The following is a 20437-nucleotide window of genomic DNA, read 5'->3' on the forward strand; positions in this document are numbered from 1 at the left end:
ACTAACTAAAGTACAAAAAATAAAAAAGAACTAAGTTACAAAAAATAAAAAAATATTTACAAACATAAGAAAAATATTACAACAATTTTAAACTAATTACACCTACTCTAAGCCCCCTAATAAAATAACAAAGACCCCCAAAATAAAAAATGCCCTACCCTATTCTAAATTACTAAAGTTCAAAGCTCTTTTACCTTACCAGCCCTGAACAGGGCCCTTTGCGGGGCATGCCCCAAGAAGTTCAGCTCTTTTGCCTGTAAAAAAAAACATACAATACCCCCCCCCCAACATTACAACCCACCACCCACATACCCCTAATCTAACCCAAACCCCCCTTAAATAAACCTAACACTAAGCCCCTGAAGATCATCCTACCTTATCTTCACCTCACCAGGTATCACCGATCCGTCCTGGCTCCAAAATCTTCATCCAACCCAAGCGGGGGCTGGCGATCCATCATCCGGTGGCTGAAGAGGTCCAGAAGAGGCTCCAAAGTCTTCATCCTATCCGGGAAGAAGAGTAGATCCGGACCGGCAACCATCATCTTCCAAGCGGCATCTTCTATCTTCATCCGATGAGGACCGGCTCCATCCTGAAGACCTCCACCGCGGACCCATCTTCATCCGGCGACGTCCAACTGAAGAATGACGGTTCCTTTAAGGGACGTCATCCAAGATGGCGTCCCTCGAATTCCGATTGGCTGATAGGATTCTATTAGCCAATCGGAATTAAGGTAGGAATATTCTGATTGACTGATGGAATCAGCCAATCAGAATCAAGTTCAATCCGATTGGCTGATCCAATCAGCAAATCAGATTGAGCTTGCATTCTATTGGCTGTTCCGATCAGCCAATAGAATGCGAGCTCAATCTGATTGGCTGATTGGATTAGCCAATCGGATTGATCTTGATTCTGATTGGCTGATTCCATCAGCCAATCAGAATATTCCTACCTTAATTCCGATTGCCTGATAGAATCCTATCAGCCAATCGGAATTTGAGGGACGCCATCTTGGATGACGTCCCTTAAAGGAACCGTCATTCTTCAGTTGGACGTCGCCGGATGAAGATGGGTCCGCGGTGGAGGTCTTCAGGATGGAGCCGGTCCTCATCGGATGAAGATAGAAGATGCCGCTTGGAAGATGATGGTTGCCGGTCCGGATCTACTCTTCTTCCCGGATAGGATGAAGACTTTGGAGCCTCTTCTGGACCTCTTCAGCCACCGGATGATGGATCGCCAGCCCCCGCTTGGGTTGGATGAAGATTTTGGAGCCAGGACGGATCGGTGATACCTGGTGAGGGGAAGACAAGGTAGGATGATCTTCAGGGGCTTAGTGTTAGGTTTATTTAAGGGGGGTTTGGGTTAGATTAGGGGTATGTGGGTGGTGGGTTGTAATGTTGGGGGGGGTATTGTATGTTTTTTTTTACAGGCAAAAGAGCTGAACTTCTTGGGGCATGCCCCGCAAAGGGCCCTGTTCAGGGCTGGTAAGGTAAAAGAGCTTTGAACTTTAGTAATTTAGAATAGGGTAGGGCATTTTTTATTTTGGGGGTCTTTGTTATTTTATTAGGGGGCTTAGAGTAGGTGTAATTAGTTTAAAATTGTTGTAATATTTTTCTTATGTTTGTAAATATTTTTTTATTTTTTGTAACTTAGTTCTTTTTTATTTTTTGTACTTTAGTTAGTTTATTTCATTGTAGTTATTTGTACATATTGTATTTAATTAATTTATTGATAGTGTAGTGTTAGGTTTAATTGTAGGTAATTGTAGGTATTTTATTTAATTAATTTAATGATAGTATAGTGTTAGGTTTAATTGTAACTTAGGTTAGGATTTATTTTACAGGTAATTTTGTAATTATTTTAACTAGGTAACTATTAAATAGTTCTTAACTATTTAATAGATATTGTACTTGGTTAAAATAATTACAAAGTTGCCTGTAAAATAAATATTAATCCTAAAATAGCTACAATGTAATTATAATTTATATTGTAGCTATATTAGGATTTATTTTACAGGTAAGTATTTAGCTTTAAATAGGAATAATTTATTTAATAAGAGTTAATTAATTTCGTTAGATTAAAATTATATTTAACTTAGGGGGGTGTTAGTGTTAGGGTTAGACTTAGCTTTAGGGGTTAATACATTTATTAGAATAGCGGTGAGCTCCGGTCGGCAGATTAGGGGTTAATAATTGAAGTTAGGTGTCGGCGATGTTAGGGAGGGCAGATTAGGGGTTAATACTATTTATTATAGGGTTAGTGAGGCGGATTAGGGGTTAATAACTTTATTATAGTAGCGGTGCGGTCCGCTCGGCAGATTAGGGGTTAATAAGTGTAGGCAGGTGGAGGCGACGTTGTGGGGGGCAGATTAGGGGTTAATAAATATAATATAGGGGTCGGCGGTGTTAGGGGCAGCAGATTAGGGGTACATAAGGATAATGTAAGTAGCGGCGGTTTACGGAGCGGCAGATTAGGGGTTAAAAATAATATGCAGGGGTCAGCGATAGCGGGGGCGGCAGATTAGGGGTTAATAAGTGTAAGGTTAGGGGTGTTTAGACTCGGGGTACATGTTAGGGTGTTAGGTGCAGACGTAGGAAGTGTTTCCCCATAGCAAACAATGGGGCTGCGTTAGGAGCTGAACGCGGCTTTTTTGCAGGTGTTAGGTTTTTTTGCAGCTCAAACAGCCCCATTGTTTCCTATGGGGGAATCGTGCACGAGCACGTTTTTGTGGCTGGCCGCGTCCGTAAGCAACTCTGGTATCGAGAGTTGAAGTTGTGTTAAATATGCCTCTACGCTCCTTTTTTGGAGCCTAACGCAGACATTCTGTGGACTCTCAATACCAGAGTTATTTTAAAGGTGCGGCCAGAAAAAAGCCAGCGTTAGCTTTTCGGGTCGTTACCGACAAAACTCTAAATCTAGCCGTTAGTTTTTTTAATTTTTTGTTCTTTAGTTAGTTTATGTAATTGTATTTAATTGTAGTTATTTGTAGGTAATTTATTTAATTTATTTAATGATAGTGTAGTGTTAGGTTTAATTGTAACTTAGGTTAGGATTTATTTTACAGGTAATTTTGTATTTCTTTTAGCTAGGTAGTTATTAAATAGTTAATAACTATTTAATAGCTATTGTACCTAGTTAAAATAAATACAAAGTTACCTGTAAAATAAATATAAATCCTAAGATAGCTACAATATAATTATTATTTATATTGTAGCTATATTAGGGTTTATTTTAAAGGTAAGTATTTAGTTTTAAATATGAATAATTTAGTTAATAAGAGTTATAATATTTAGCTTTATTTAATTAATATTTAAGTTAGGGGGTGTTAGGGTTAGGGTTAGACTTAGGTTTAGGGGTTAATAATTTTATTATAGTTGCGGCGGTATAGGGGGGGCAGGATAGGGGTTTATAAATTTATTATAGGTGGCGACGGTGTAGGGGGGGCAGATTAGGGGTTAATAAGTTTAACATAGGTGGTGGCGGGGTCCGGTAGCGGCGGTTTAGGGGTTAAACAATTTATTTAGTTGCGGCGGGGTCCGGGATCGGCAGGATAGGGGTTAATACATTTATTATAGGTGGCGGCAGTATAGGGGGGCAGGATAGGGGTTACTAGGTATAATGTAGGTGGCGGTGGGCTCCGGGAGCGGCGGTTTAGGGGTTAATAACTTTATTTAGTTGCGGGGGGCTCCGGGGGCGCCGGTATAGGGGGTAGAACAGTATAGTTAGTGTGGGTGCTTAGTGACAGCTTGTCAATAAAGCTGTCAAAAAGCCGAAGAGCAGCGAGATCGGATGAGTGATAACTATCACAGTCCGCTGCTCATCGCCCCGTACTTGGTGCGCGGCTTTTTGACAGATTTATTGATAACTTTGGCGAGATTTTTCAGGTCCGCGGCAGCAATGGTAGGCGAGCTTAGGCGGGCGTATTGGGCCGGTGAAGGCAGGTAAGTAGACACGTTGATAACTAGAGGCCATTTTCTGCATGTAAAAGTTTATCAGGACAATTTATTACAAACCACATCTGGAGATATAATCTCCACAAGTTTACAACAAATGCACTTAGCTTTGGTAGAACTGTTATCAGGCAGCAGGGTTCCAACAGTGATTTCTGAGACAGGATCAGATAGAGATATCTTGGAAATGTAAGAGGAAAAACAACATATAAAGCAAAATGATCAATTTCCTTATATGGCAGTTTCAGGAATGGGAAAAAAAATGCAAACAGCATAGCCCTCTAATAGAGGAAAAGGCAAGAGGCACATAGGAATGGGGTTTTAAAAAATGAAAATATTTGGCGCCAAGTATGACGCACAACACAAACAGAAAAAACATTTTTGGCGCTAACAACATCCGGAAATGATACACTCGCGTCATTGAAGACGCAACCCTGTAAAAGGACTCAGCATCGACTAAGACGCTAGAAATGACGAATTTGCGTCATCGATCGTAACTTTGCGCCAAAAATAACGCAATATACTTTGGCATTTTGCGCCCTTGCGAGCCTAATTCTGCACGCAAAATTTTAAAATGACAGTCAATTGAAAAAAGACTATACCGCAGGTAAGAAATAAATTGTTCCTAAAAAATGCATTTCCCAGATATGAAACTGACAGTCTGCACAAGGAAATACATGAACCTGACTCATGGCAAATATAAGTACAATACATATATTTAGAACTTTATAAAATACATAAAGTGCCAAACCATAGCTGAGAGTGTCTTAAGTAATGAAAACATACTTACCTGAAGACACCCATCCACATATAGCAGATAGCCAAACCAGTACTAAAACGGTTATCAGTAGAGGTAATGGTATATAAGAGTATATCGTCGATCTGAAAAGGGAGGTAGGAGATGAATCTCTACGACCGATAACAGAGAACCTATGAAATAGATCTCCCGTGAGGAAAACCACTGCATTCAATAGGTGATACTCCCTTCACATGCCTCTGACATTCACTGTACTCTGAGAGGGATCAGGCTTCAAAATGCTGAGAAGCGTATATCAACGTAGAAATCTAGCACAAACTTACTTCACCACCTCCATAGGAGGCAAAGTTTGTAAAACTTAATTGTGGGTGTGGTGAGGGGTGTATTTATAGGCATTTTGAGGTTTGGGAAACTTTGCCCCTCCTGGTAGGATTGTATACCCCATACGTCACTAGCTCATGGACTCTTGCCAATTACATGAAAGAAAAAAGGTCCCTTTTTTGTGGGCTGCTGCTAGCGTATATCATTAGCACTGGCTGCTCCTCTGTCCTGAAGATGTTCCTTATCGGAAATAGTGGATAAATTGATTTTTGTTAACCAACAAAATCTAAAGAACCCCAATAGTGAATATTGAGAATTATTTTTCATGATGGACTTATTGAAAATGATTTGTATATATGTGCACGTCTAGTAATCGCGTACCTTTAATGTAGAAATCGTACAGTACGGTTTCTATTTGACAGTCTGAATTACTCTATTATATATATATACTCTATATACTATTTACACACTGCTGACACTTTATTTCTATATATTGGTAACCTCAAGTGTTTTCTCTCACTGAGCCTGTAGTAAAAGTTAATTTTCCCTGTGCAAATCAGACTTGTTTTTCTCATTGGATTTTCCACCTGCGACTTGACAACACAATTTATTTTAGTTCCTTATCACAAACTCAGGGACAGTGAGCTGAGTGCAGAGAGAAGGAGTCGTGTGCTACAGATGATGGGAACTGAGTGCCTTAACCTGCAGGATACACAGGAACCCATCACCTGTTACACAACTCTGCTGTAGGGTGAGTATATATATATATATATATACAGGGTGCTGTAGGGTGAGTATATATATATAGGGGTGCTGTAGGGTGAGTATATATATATATATATATACAAGGTGCTGTAGGGTGAGTATATATATATATATATATATATATATATATATATACAGGGTGCTGTAGGGTGAGTATATATATATAGGGGTGCTGTAGGGTGAGTATATATATATATATATACAGGGTGCTGTAGGGTGAGTATATATATATATATATATATATATATATACAGGGTGCTGTAGGGTGAGTATATATATATAGGGGTGCTGTAGGGTGAGTATATATATATACAGGGGTGCTGTAGGGTGAGTATATATATATACAGGGGTGCTGTAGGGTGAGTATATATATATACAGGGGTGCTGTAGGGTGAGTATATATATGCAGGGGTGCTGTAGGGTGAGTATATATATACAGGGGTGCTGTAGGGTGAGTATATATATACAGGGGTGCTGTAGGGTGAGTATATATATGCAGGGGTGCTGTAGGGTGAGTATATATATATATACAGGGGTGCTGTAGGGTGAGTATATATATACAGGGGTGCTGTAGGGTGAGTATATATATACAGGGGTTCTGTAGGGTGAGTATATATATAGAGGGGTGCTGTAGGGTGAGTATATATATACACAGAGTGGTGTAGTGTGAGTATATATATATATATATATATACGCAGGGTGCTGTAGGGTGAGTATATATATATATATACACAGGGTGCTCTAGGGTGAGTATATATATATATATACACAGGGTGCTGTAGGGTGAGTATATATATACAGGGGTGCTGCAGGGTGAGTATATATATATATATATATATATACAGGGGTGCTGTAGGGTGAGTATATATATATATACACAGGGTGCTGTAGGGTGAGTATATATATATATACAGGGTGCTGTAGGGTGAGTATATATATACAGGGGTGCTGTAGCGTGAGTATATATATATATATATATATATATATATATGCACAGGGTGCTGTAGGCCAAGTATATATATATATATATATATACACATACAGGGTGCTGTAAGGTGAGTATATATATATATATACAGTATATATACACAGGGTGCTGTAGGGTGTATATATATATACAGTATATATACACAGGGTGCTGTAGGGTAAGTATATATATATATATATATATATATATATATATATATACACAGTATATATACACAGGGTGCTGTAAGGTGAGTATATATATATATATATATATATATATATATATATACTGGGGTGAGGAATACGTGGTCACAGGGTCTACTAAAGAAAAGGTGACTCGTGCAGAGCATTATACAGCTATTCTATACTAGCAGAGCATTATACAGCTATTCTATACCAGCAGAGCATTATACAGCTATTCTATACCAGCAGAGTATTATACAGCTATTCTATACTAGCAGAGCATTCTACAGCTATTCTATACCAGCTAAGTATTATACAGCTATTCTATACTAGCAGAGCATTATACAGCTATTCTATACAAGCAGAGCATTATACAGCTATTCTATACTAGCAGAGCATTATACAGCTATTCTATACTAGCAGAGCATTATACAGCTATTCTATACTAGCAGAGCATTATACAGCTATTCTATACTAGCAGAGCATTATACAGCTATTCTATACAAGCAGAGCATTATACAGCTATTCTATACTAGCAGAGCATTATACAGCTATTCTATACTAGCAGAGCATTATACAGCTATTCTATACTAGCAGAGCATTATACAGCTATTATATACCAGCAGAGCATTATACAGCTATTCTATACTAGCAGAGCATTATACAGCTATTCTATACTAGCAGAGCATTTTACAGCTATTCTATACAAGCAGAGCATTATACAGCTATTCTATACTAGCAGAGCATTATACAGCTATTCTATACTAGCAGAGTATTATACAGCTATTCTATACTAGCAGAGCATTATACAGCTATTATATACTAGCAGAGCATTATACAGCTATTCTATACTAGCAGAGTATTATACAGCTATTTTATACTAGCAGAACATTATACAGCTATTCTATACCAGCAGAGCATTATACAGCTATTCTATACTAGCAGAGTATTATACAGCTATTTTATACCAGCAGAGCATTATACAGCTATTCTATACCCGCAGGAAATTGCACATCTATACTATACTTGCAGAGCATTACAGAGCTTTACTATACTAGCAGAGCATTATACAGCTATGCTATACCAGCAGAGCATTATACAGCTATTCTATACTAGCAGAGCATTATACAGCTATTCTATACCAGCAGAGCATTATACAGCTATTCTATACTAGCAGAGCATTCTACAGCTATTCTATACCAGCAGAGCATTATACAGCTATTATATACCAGCAGAGCATTATACAGCTATTCTATACCAGCAGAGCATTATACAGCTATTATATACCAGCAGAGCATTATACAGCTATTCTATACCAGCAGAGCATTATACAGCTATTCTATACCAGCAGAGCATTATACAGCTATTCTATACCAGCAGAACATTATACAGCTATTCTATACTAGCAGAGCATTATACAGCTATTATATACCAGCAGAGCATTATACAGCTATTCTATACTAGCAGAGCATTATACAGCTATTCTATACTAGCAGAGCATTATACAGCTATTATATACCAGCAGAGCATTATACAGCTATTCTATACTAGCAGAGCATTATACAGCTATTCTATACTAGCAGAGCATTATACAGCTATTCTATACTAGCAGAGCATTATACAGCTATTCTATACTAGCAGAGCATTATACAGCTATTCTATAGTAGCAGAGCATTATACAGCTATTCTATACTAGCAGAGCATTATACAGCTATTCTATACTAGCAGAGCATTATACAGCTATTCTATACCAGCAGAGCATTATACAGCTATTCTATACCAGCAGAGTATTATACAGCTATTCTATACCAGCAGAGCATTATACAGCTATTCTATACTAGCAGAGTATTATACAGCTATTCTATACTAGCAGAGCATTATACAGCTATTCTATACTAGCAGAGCATTATACAGCTATTCTATACCAGCAGAGCATTATACAGCTATTCTATACTAGCAGAGTATTATACAGCTATTCTATACTAGCAGAGCATTATACAGCTATTCTATACTAGCAGAGCATTATACAGCTATTATATACTAGCAGAGCATTATACAGCTATTCTATACTAGCAGAGCATTATACAGCTATTTTATACTAGCAGAACATTATACAGCTATTCTATACCAGCAGGAAATTGCACATCTATACTATACTTGCAGAGCATTACAGAGCTTTACTATACTAGCAGAGCATTATACAGCTATTCTATACCAGCAGAGCATTATACAGCTATTCTATACCAGCAGAGCATTATACAGCTATTCTATACTAGCAGAGCATTATACAGCTATTCTATACTAGCAGAGCATTCTACAGCTATTATATACCAGCAGAGCATTATACAGCTATTCTATACCAGCAGAGCATTATACAGCTATTCTATACCAGCAGAGCATTATACAGCTATTATATACCAGCAGAGCATTATACAGCTATTCTATACCAGCAGAGCATTATACAGCTATTCTATACCAGCAGAGCATTATACAGCTATTCTATACCAGCAGAGCATTATACAGCTATTCTATACTAGCAGAGCATTATATAGCTATTCTATACTAGCAGAGCATTATACAGCTATTCTATACCAGCAGAGCATTATACAGCTATTCTATACCAGCAGGAAATTGCACATCTATACTATACTTGCAGAGCATTACAGAGCTTTACTATACTAGCAGAGCATTACAGAGCTTTACTATACTTGCAGAGCATTATAGAGCTATACTATACTAGCAGAGCATTACAGAGCTATACTATACTAGCAGAACATTACAGAGCTATACTATACTAGCAGAATATTACAAATATATTCTATACTAGCAGAGTATTACAGAGCTATACTATACTTGCACAGTATTACAAATATATTCTATACTAGAAGAGCATTACAGAGCTATACTATACTTGCAGAGCATTACAAATATATTCTATACTAGCAGAGCATTATACAGCTATTCTATACCAGCAGAGCATTATACAGCTATTCTATACCAGCAGGAAATTGCACATCTATACTATACTTGCAGAGCATTACAGAGCTTTACTATACTAGCAGAGCATTACAGAGCTTTACTATACTTGCAGAGCATTATAGAGCTATACTATACTAGCAGAGCATTACAGAGCTATACTATACTAGCAGAACATTACAGAGCTATACTATACTAGCAGAATATTACAAATATATTCTATACTAGCAGAGTATTACAGAGCTATACTATACTTGCACAGTATTACGAATATATTCTATACTAGAAGAGCATTACAGAGCTATACTATACTTGCAGAGCATTACAAATATATTCTATACTAGCAGAGCATTACAGAGCTATACTATACTTGCACAGTATTACGAATATATTCTATACTAGCAGAGCATTACAGAGCTATACTATACTAGCAGAGCATTACAGAGCTTTACTATACTAGCAGAGCATTACAGAGCTTTACTATACTAGCAGAGCATTACAGAGCTATACTATACTTGCAGAGCATTACAGAGCTTTACTATACTTGCAGAGCATTACAGAGCTATACTATACTTGCAGAGCATTACGAATGTATTCTATACTAGCAGAGCATTACAGAGCTTTACTATACTTGCAGAGCATTATAGAGCTATACTATACTAGCAGAGCATTACAGAGCTATACTATACTAGCAGAACATTACAGAGCTTTACTATACTTGCAGAGCATTATAGAGCTATACTATACTATCAGAGCATTACAGAGCTATACTATACTAGCAGAACATTACAGAGCTATACTATACTAGCAGAACATTACAAATATATTCTATACTAGCAGAGCATTACAGAGCTATACTATACTAGCAGAACATTTAGAATATATTCTATACTAGCAGAACATTACAGAGCTATACTATACTAGCAGAGCATTACGAATATATTATATACTAGCAGAGCATTACAGAGCTATACTATACTTGCAGAGCATTACCAATATATTCTTTACTAGCAGAGCATTACAGAGCTATACTATACTTGCACAGTATTACAAATATATTCTATACTAGCAGAGCATTACAGAGCTATACTATACTTGCAGAGCATTACGAATGAATTCTATACTAGCAGAGCATTACAGAGCTATACTATACTAGCAGAGCATTACAGAGCTTTACTATACTTGCAGAGCATTACAGAGCTATACTAATTGCAGAACATTACTAATATATTCTATACTAGCAGAGCATTACAGAGCTACACTATACTAGCAGAGCATAACGAATATATTCTATACTAGCAGAGTATTACAGAGCTATATTATACTAGCAAAGCATAATACAGTTATTCTATACGAGCAGAGCATTACAGAGCTGTTTTATACTGGCAGAGTAGTGCACAGCTAACTAATTCTAGCAGAGTATTATATAGCTATCTTAGGTTAGCAGAACACTAACCCTCTACAGTGATGTCATTGGAGCTTTGCCACTATACAGATACTACTACACTATCCTACACACAGTGACATAGAGAGTGTTGCTTGCATAGCGTATCAGCAGGACATCGTCTATAGATCGTTCCCTCTAAATTTGTCTGGGACTTATATATATATATCTGTCTCTCCCAGGTCACTGTTTCCCTTTACCATGTTGCGTATCATTGCTCTTCTCGCTGCCCTCGGTGCAATCGCTCATGGTAAGTATAAGAGATGGACCTGACCAGATACAGATAATAAAACAGTGAGTGAAGCAGATTACAGTAATGCATGTGGGAAAGATGATGAGGAAATAAAAATATAGAAGGAGCCGCTCTAACTTTATCTGTGTCCACAGGATGCCCAACTATCATCACCAAGTCCCAGTGGGGTGCACGTGCCCCCACATGCCGTACAGCCATGGCGACCCCAGTCACATACGTGGTCATTCACCACACAGAGGCCAGTGCTTGCACCACCCAGTCTGCATGCATCACACAAGCCAAGAACATTCAGAATTATCATATGAACTCCAATGCCTGGTGTGATATAGGCTACAGGTGAGACTATGAATGAGATACTATATTGTGGTGTGTGCAATGCATACAATAGCTATGGTGCTGAGCAACCACTTACTTTAGGGAACTCCAATGCCTCAGGCTACAGGTGAGACTTTGAATGAGATACTATATTGTGGTGTGTGCAATGCATACAATAGCTATGGTGCTGAGCAATCACTTACATTAGGGAACTCCAATGCCTGGTGTGATATAGACTACAGCTGAGACTCTCTGAATGAGATACTATATTGTTGTGTGTGCAATGCATAAAATAGCTATGGTGCTGAGCAAGCACTTACATTAGGGAACTACAATGCCTGGTGTGATATAGGCTACAGGTGAGACTATGAATGAGATATTATATTGTGGTGTGTGCAATGCAAACAATAGCTATGATGCTGAGCAAGCACCTACTTTAGGGAACTCCAATGCCTGGTGTGATATAGGCTTCAGGTGAGACTATGAATGAGATACTATATTGTGGTGTGTGCAATGCAAACAATAGCTAGGGTGCTGAGCAAGCACTTACTTTAGGGAACTCCAATGCCTGGTGTGATATAGGCTGCAGGTGAGACTCCGTGAATGAGATACTATATTGTGATGTGTGCAATGCATACACTAGCTATGGTGCTGAGCAAGCACTTACTTTAGGGAACTCCAATGCCTGGTGTGATATAGGCTACAGGTGAGGCTATGAATGAGATACTATATTGTGGTGTGTGCAATGCATACAATAGCTATGGTGCTGAGCAAGCACTTACTTTAGGGAACTCCAATGCCTGGTGTGATATAGGCTACAGGTGAGGCTATGAATGAGATACTATATTGTGGTGTGTGCAATGCATACAATAGCTATGGTGCTGAGCAAGCACATACTTTAGGGAACTCCAATGCCTGGTGCGATATAGGCAACAGGTAAGACTATGAATGAGATACTATATAGTGGTGTGTGCAATGCATACAATAGCTATGAAGGAACTTCTGAGCAATCACTTAATTTAGGGAAGATACTAAATAAATACCTAGTTCTCTAGATTCACCTGTATATATAGTTTCATGTGCAAAGCAGATTCTCTCTCTGTCTATCTATCATTTATATATACACTCCTTGTCTCCTAGCCAAAGGCTACTTCTCTATCTATATATCTATCTATGATTTATATACACTCCTTGTCTCCTAGCCAAAGGCTGGTTCTCTATCTATATATCTATCTATCTATCATTTATATACACTCTTTATGTCCTAGTCAAAGGCTGATTCTCTATCTATATATCTATCTATCATTTATATACACTCCTTGTCTCCTAGCCAAAGGCTGCTTCTCTATCTATATATCTATCATTTATATACACTCCTTGTCTCCTAGCCAAAGGCTGGTTCTCTATCTTTATATCTATCTATGATTTATATACACTCCTTGTCTCCTAGCCAAAGGCTGATTATCTATCTATATATCTATCTATCATTTATATACACTCTTTGTGTCCTAGTCAAAGGCTGATTCTCTATCTATATATCTATCATTTATATACACTCCTTGTCTCTTAGCCAAAGGCTGATTCTCTATCTATCTATATATCTATCATTTATATACACTCCTTGTCTCCTAGCCAAAGGCTGATTCTCTATCTATATATATATCTATCATTTATATACACTCCTTGTCTCCTAGCCAAAGGCTGATTTTCTATCTATATATCTATCATTTATATACACTCCTTGTCTCTTAGACAAAGGCTGATTTTCTATCTATATATCTATCATTTATATACACTCCTTGTCTCTTAGCCTAAGGCTGATTCTCTATCTATATAGATATCATTTATACACACTCCTCGTCTCCTAGCCAAAGGCTAATTCTCTATCTATATATCTATCATTTATATACACTCCTTGTCTCCTAGCCAAAGGCTAATTCTCTATCTATATATCTATCATTTATATACACACCTTGTCTCCTAGCCTAAGGCTGATTCTCTATCTATCTATCATTTATATACACACCTTGTCTCCTAGCCAATGGCTGATTCTCTATCTATATATCTATCATTTATATACACTCCTTGTCTCCTAGCTAAAGGCTGATTCTCTATCTATCTATCTATCTATCTATCTATCTATCATTTATATACACTCCTTGTCTCCTAGCCAAAGGCTGATTCCCTATCTATATATCTATCTATAATTTATATACACTCTTTGTGTCCTAGTCAAAGGCTGATTCTCTATCTATATATCTATCTATCATTTATATACACTCCTTGTCTCCTAGCCAAAGGCTGATTATCTATCTATATATCTATCATTTATATACACTCCTTGTCTCCTAGCCAATGGCTGATTCTCTATCTATATATAATTTATATACACTCCTTGTCTCCTAGCCAAAGGCTGATTATTTATCTATATATCTATCATTTATATACACTCCTTGTCTCCTAGCCAAAGGCTGGTTCTCTATCTATATATCTATCTATAATTTATATACACTCTTTGTGTCCTAGTCAAAGGCTGATTCTCTATCTATATATCTATCATTTATATACACTCCTTGTCTCCTAGCCAAAGGCTGATTCTCTATCTATCTATCATTTATATACACTCCTTGTCTCCTAGCCAAAGGCTGATTCTCTATCTATATATCTATCTATCTATCTATCTATCTATCTATTTATATACACTCTTTGTGTCCTAGTCAAAGGCTGATTATCTATCTATATATCTATCATTTATATACACTCCTTGTCCCCTAGCCAAAGGCTGATTCTCTATCTATCTATCTATCTATCTATCTATCTATCTATCTATCTATCTATAATTTATATACACTCTTTGTGTCCTAGTCAAAGGCTGATTCTCTATCTATATATCATTTATATACACTCCTTGTCTCTTACCCAAAGGCTGATTATCTATCTATATATCTATATATAATTTATATACACTCTTTGTGTCCTAGTGAAAGGCTGATTCTCTATCTATATATCTATGATTTATATACACTCCTTGTCTCCTAGCCAAAGGCTGATTCTCTATCTATCTATCTATCTATCTATCTATCTATCTATCTATCTATCATTTATATACACTCCTTGTCTCCTAGCCAAAGGCTGATTCTCTATCTATCTATCATTTATATACACTCCTTGTCTCCTAGCCAAAGGCTGCTTCTATATCTATCTATCTATCTATCTATAATTTATATACACTCTTTGTGTCCTAGTCAAAGGCTGATTCTCTATCTATATATCTATCTACCATTTATATACACTCCTTGTCTCCTAGCCAAAGGCTGATTATCTATCTATATATCTATCATTTATATACACTCCTTGTCTCCTAGCCAAAGGCTAATTCTCTATCTATATATCTATCATTTATATACACTCCTTGTCTCCTAGTCAAAGGCTGATTCTCTATCATCTATCTATCTATCTATCTATCTATCTATCTATCATTTATATACACACCTTGTCTCCTAGCCAAAGGCTGGTTCTCTATCTATATATCTATCTATCATTTATATACACACCTTGTCTCCTAGCCAAAGGCTAATTCTCTATCTATATATCTATCTATAATTTATATACACTCCTTGTCTCCTAGCCAAAGGCTGATTCTCTATCTATATATCTATCATTTATATACACTCCTTGTCTCCTAGCCAAAGGCTGATTCTCTATATATATATCTATCATTTATATACACTCCTTGTCTCATAGCCAAAGGCTAATTCTCTATCTATATATCTATCATTTATATACACTCCTTGTCTCCTAGCCAAAGGCTGATTCTCTATCTATCTATATATCTATCATTTATATACACTCCTTGTCTCCTAGTCAAAGGCTGATTCTCTATCTATCTATATATCTATCATTTATATACACTCCTTGTCTCCTAGCCAAAGGCTGATTCTCTATCTATATATCTATCATTTATATACACTCCTTGTCTCCTAGCCAAAGGCTGATTCTCTATCTATATATCTATCATTTATATACACTCCTTGTCTCCTAGCCAAAGGCTGATTCTCTATATATATATCTATCATTTATATACACTCCTTGTCTCATAGCCAAAGGCTAATTCTCTATCTATATATCTATCATTTATATACACTCCTTGTCTCCTAGCCAAAGGCTGATTCTCTATCTATCTATATATCTATCATTTATATACACTCCTTGTCTCCTAGTCAAAGGCTGATTCTCTATCTATCTATATATCTATCATTTATATACACTCCTTGTCTCCTAGCCAAAGGCTGATTTTCTATCTATATATCTATCATTTATATACACTCTTTGTCTCCTAGCCAAAGACTGATTCTCTATCTATATATCTATCTATCATTTATATACACTCCTTGTCTCCTAGTCAAAGGCTGATTCTCTATCTCTCTATCTATCTATCTATCTATCTATCTATCTATCTATCTATCTATCATTTATATACACTCCTTGTCTCCTAGCCAAAGGCTGATTCTCTATCTATCTATCTATCTATCTATCTATCTATCTATCTATCTATCTATCATTTATATACACTCCTTGTCTCCTAGCCAAAGACTGATTCTCTATCTATCTATCTATCTATCTATCTATCTATCTATCTATCTATCTATCTATCTATCTATCTATAATTTATATACTCTCCTTGTCTCCTAGTCAAAGACTGATTCTCTATCTATCCATCTATCTATCTATCTATCTATCTATCATTTATATACTCTTCTTGTCTCTTAGCCAAAGGCTGATTCTCTATCTATATATCTATCTATAATTTATATACACTCCTTGACTCCTAGCCAAAGGCTGATTCTCTATCTATATATCTATCTATAATTTATATACTCTCCTTGTCTCTTAGCCAAAGGCTGATTCTCTATCTATCTATCTATCTATCTATCTATCTATCTATCTATCTATCTATAATGTATATACTCTCCTTGTCTCTTAGCCAAAGGCTGATTCTCTATCTATATATCTATCTATCATTTATATACACTCCTTGTTTCCTAGTCAAAGGCTGATTCTCTATCTATCTATATATCTATCTATCTATCTATCTATCTATCTATCTATCTATCTATCTATCTATCTATCTATATATCTATCATTTATATACACTCCTTGTCTCCTAGCCAAAGGCTGATTCTCTATCTATACAGGGAGTGCAGAATTATTAGGCAAGTTGTATTTTTGAGGATTAATTTTATTATTGAACAACAACCATGTTCTCAATGAACCCAAAAAACTCATTAATATCAAAGCTGAATATTTTTGGAAGTAGTTTTTAGTTTGTTTTTAGTTTTAGCTATTTTAGGGGGATATCTGTGTGTGCAGGTGACTATTACTGTGCATAATTATTAGGCAACTTAACAAAAAACAAATATATACCCATTTCAATTATTTATTTTTACCAGTGAAACCAATATAACATCTCAACATTCACAAATATACATTTCTGACATTCAAAAACAAAACAAAAACAAATCAGTGACCAATATAGCCACCTTTCTTTGCAAGGACACTCAAAAGCCTGCCATCCATGGATTCTGTTAGTGTTTTGATCTGTTCACCATCAACATTGCGTGCAGCAGCAACCACAGCCTCCCAGACACTGTTCAGAGAGGTGTACTGTTTTCCCTCCTTGTAAATCTCACATTTGATGATGGACCACAGGTTCTCAATGGGGTTCAGATCAGGTGAACAAGGAGGCCATGTCATTAGATTTTCTTCTTTTATACCCTTTCTTGCCAGCCACGCTGTGGAGTACTTGGACGCGTGTGATGGAGCATTGTCCTGCATGAAAATCATGTTTTTCTTGAAGGATGCAGACTTCTTCCTGTACCACTGCTTGAAGAAGGTGTCTTCCAGAAACTGGCAGTAGGACTGGGAGTTGAGCTTGACTCCATCCTCAACCCGAAAAGGCCCCACAAGCTCATCTTTGATGATACCAGCCCAAACCAGTACTCCACCTCCACCTTGCTGGCGTCTGAGTCGGACTGGAGCTCTCTGCCCTTTACCAATCCAGCCACGGGCCCATCCATCTGGCCCATCAAGACTCACTCTCATTTCATCAGTCCATAAAACCTTAGAAAAATCAGTCTTGAGATATTTCTTGGCCCAGTCTTGACGTTTCAGCTTGTGTGTCTTGTTCAGTGGTGGTCGTCTTTCAGCCTTTCTTACCTTGGCCATGTCTCTGAGTATTGCACACCTTGTGCTTTTGGGCACTCCAGTGATGTTGCAGCTCTGAAATATGGCCAAACTGGTGGCAAGTGGCATCTTGGCAGCTGCACGCTTGACTTTTCTCAGTTCATGGGCAGTTATTTTGCGCCTTGGTTTTTCCACACGCTTCTTGCGACCCTGTTGACTATTTTGAATGAAACGCTTGATTGTTCGATGATCACGCTTCAGAAGCTTTGCAATTTTAAGAGTGCTGCATCCCTCTGCAAGATATCTCACTATTTTTCACTTTTCTGAGCCTGTCAAGTCCTTCTTTTGACCCATTTTGCCAAAGGAAAGGAAGTTGCCTAATAATTATGCACACCTGATATAGGGTGTTGATGTCATTAGACCACACCCCTTCTCATTACAGAGATGCACATCACCTAATATGCTTAATTGGTAGTAGGCTTTCGAGCCTATACAGCTTGGAGTAAGACAACATGCATAAAGAGGATGATGTGGTCAAAATACTCATTTGCCTAATAATTCTGCACTCCCTGTATATCTATCATTTATATACACACCTTGTCTCCTAGCCAAAGGCTGATTATCTATCTATATATCTATCATTTATATACACTCCTTGTCTCCTAGTCAAAGGCTGATTCTCTATCTATCTATATATCTATCATTTATATACACTCCTTGTCTCCTAGCCAAAGGCTGGTTCTCTATGTGTTTATCTATCATTTATATACACTCCTTGTCTCCTAGCCAAAGGCTGATTATCTATCTATATATCTATCATTTATATACACTCCTTGTCTCCTAGTCAAAGGCTGATTCTCTATCTATCTATATATCTATCATTTATATACACTCCTTGTCTCCTAGCCAAAGGCTGGTTCTCTATGTGTTTATCTATCATTTATATACACTCCTTGTCTCCTAGTCAAAGGCTGATTCTCTATCTATCTATCTATCTATCTATCTATCTATCTATCTATCTATCTATCTATCTATCATTTATATACATTCCTTGTCTCCTAGCCAAAGGCTGCTTCTTTATCTATATATCTATCTATCTATCTATCATTTATATACACACCTTGTCTCATAGCTAAAGGCTGCTTCTCTATCTATCTATCTATCTATCTATCTATCTATCTATCTATCTATCTATCATTTATATACACACCTTGTCTCCTAGCTAAAGGCTGCTTCTCTATCTATCTATCTATCTATCTATCTATCTATATATCTATCATTTATACACACTCCTTGTCTCCTAGCCAAAGGCTGATTCTCTATCTATCTATATATCTATCTATCATTTATATACACTCCTTGTCTCCTAGCCAAAGGCTGATTCTCTATCTATATATCTATCTATCTATCTATATATCTATCTATCTATCTATCTATCTATCTATCTATCTATCTATCTATCAATCATTTATATACACACCTTGTTTCCTAGACAAAGGCTGATTCTCTATCTATCTATCTATCTATCTATCTATCTATCTATCTATCTATCTATCACTTATATACACTCCTTGTCTCCTAGCCAAAGGCTGATTATCTATCTATCTATCTATCTATCATTTATATACATTCCTTGTCTCCTAACCAAAGGCTGCTTCTCTATCTATATATCTATCTATCTATCTATCTATCTATCTATCTATCATCTATCTATCATTTATATACACTCCTTGTCTCCTAACCAAAGGCTGCTTCTCTATCTATATATCTATCTATCTATCTATCTATCTATCTATCTATCTATCTATCATTTATATACACTCCTTGTTTCCTAGACAAAGGCTGATTCTCTATCTATCTATCTATCTATCTATCTATCTATCATTTATATACACTCCTTGTCTCCTAACCAAATGCTGCTTCTCTATCTATCTATCTATCTATCTATCTATCTATCTATCTATCTATCTATCTTTTATATACACACCTTGTCTCATAGCTAAAGGCTGATTCTCTATCTATCTATCTATCTATCTATCTATCTATCTATCTATCTATCTATCCATCTATCTATCTATATATCTATCATTTATATACACTCCTTGTCTCCTAGACAAAGGCTGATTCTCTATCTATCTATCTATCTATCTATCTATCTAAATTTATATACACTCCTTGTCTCCTAGACAAAGGCTGATTCTCTATCTATCTATCTATCTATCTATCTTTTATATACACACCTTGTCTCATAGCTAAAGGCTGATTCTCTATCTATATATCTATCTATCTATCATTTATATACACTCCTTGTTTCCTAGACA

The 20437-nt window shown here is 36.7% G+C and overlaps 1 protein-coding gene across 2 annotated transcripts in view; it reads left to right on the forward strand.

Moving 5' to 3' along the window:
• The first annotated feature begins 5675 nt into the window (after window positions 1–5675).
• The window catches only part of LOC128636177 (peptidoglycan-recognition protein SC2), a 38872-nt gene continuing 24110 nt past the window's right edge, over window positions 5676–20437 (forward strand). Inside the window, exons 1-3 of one of the 2 annotated variants that reach the window (XM_053689227.1) lie at window positions 5676–5779; window positions 11548–11615; window positions 11753–11954. In XM_053689227.1, coding sequence (XP_053545202.1) covers window positions 11567–11615; window positions 11753–11954 — 251 coding nt within the window. In that variant the 5' untranslated portion in view covers window positions 5676–5779; window positions 11548–11566. Of the gene's footprint in view, window positions 5780–6930; window positions 6939–11547; window positions 11616–11752; window positions 11955–20437 lie in introns of those variants that run through there. The other variant, XM_053689228.1, reaches the window with a different exon arrangement.

This window comes from Bombina bombina, chromosome 7 (assembly GCF_027579735.1).
Source record: "Bombina bombina isolate aBomBom1 chromosome 7, aBomBom1.pri, whole genome shotgun sequence".
NCBI classification, from domain to species: domain Eukaryota; kingdom Metazoa; phylum Chordata; class Amphibia; order Anura; family Bombinatoridae; genus Bombina; species Bombina bombina.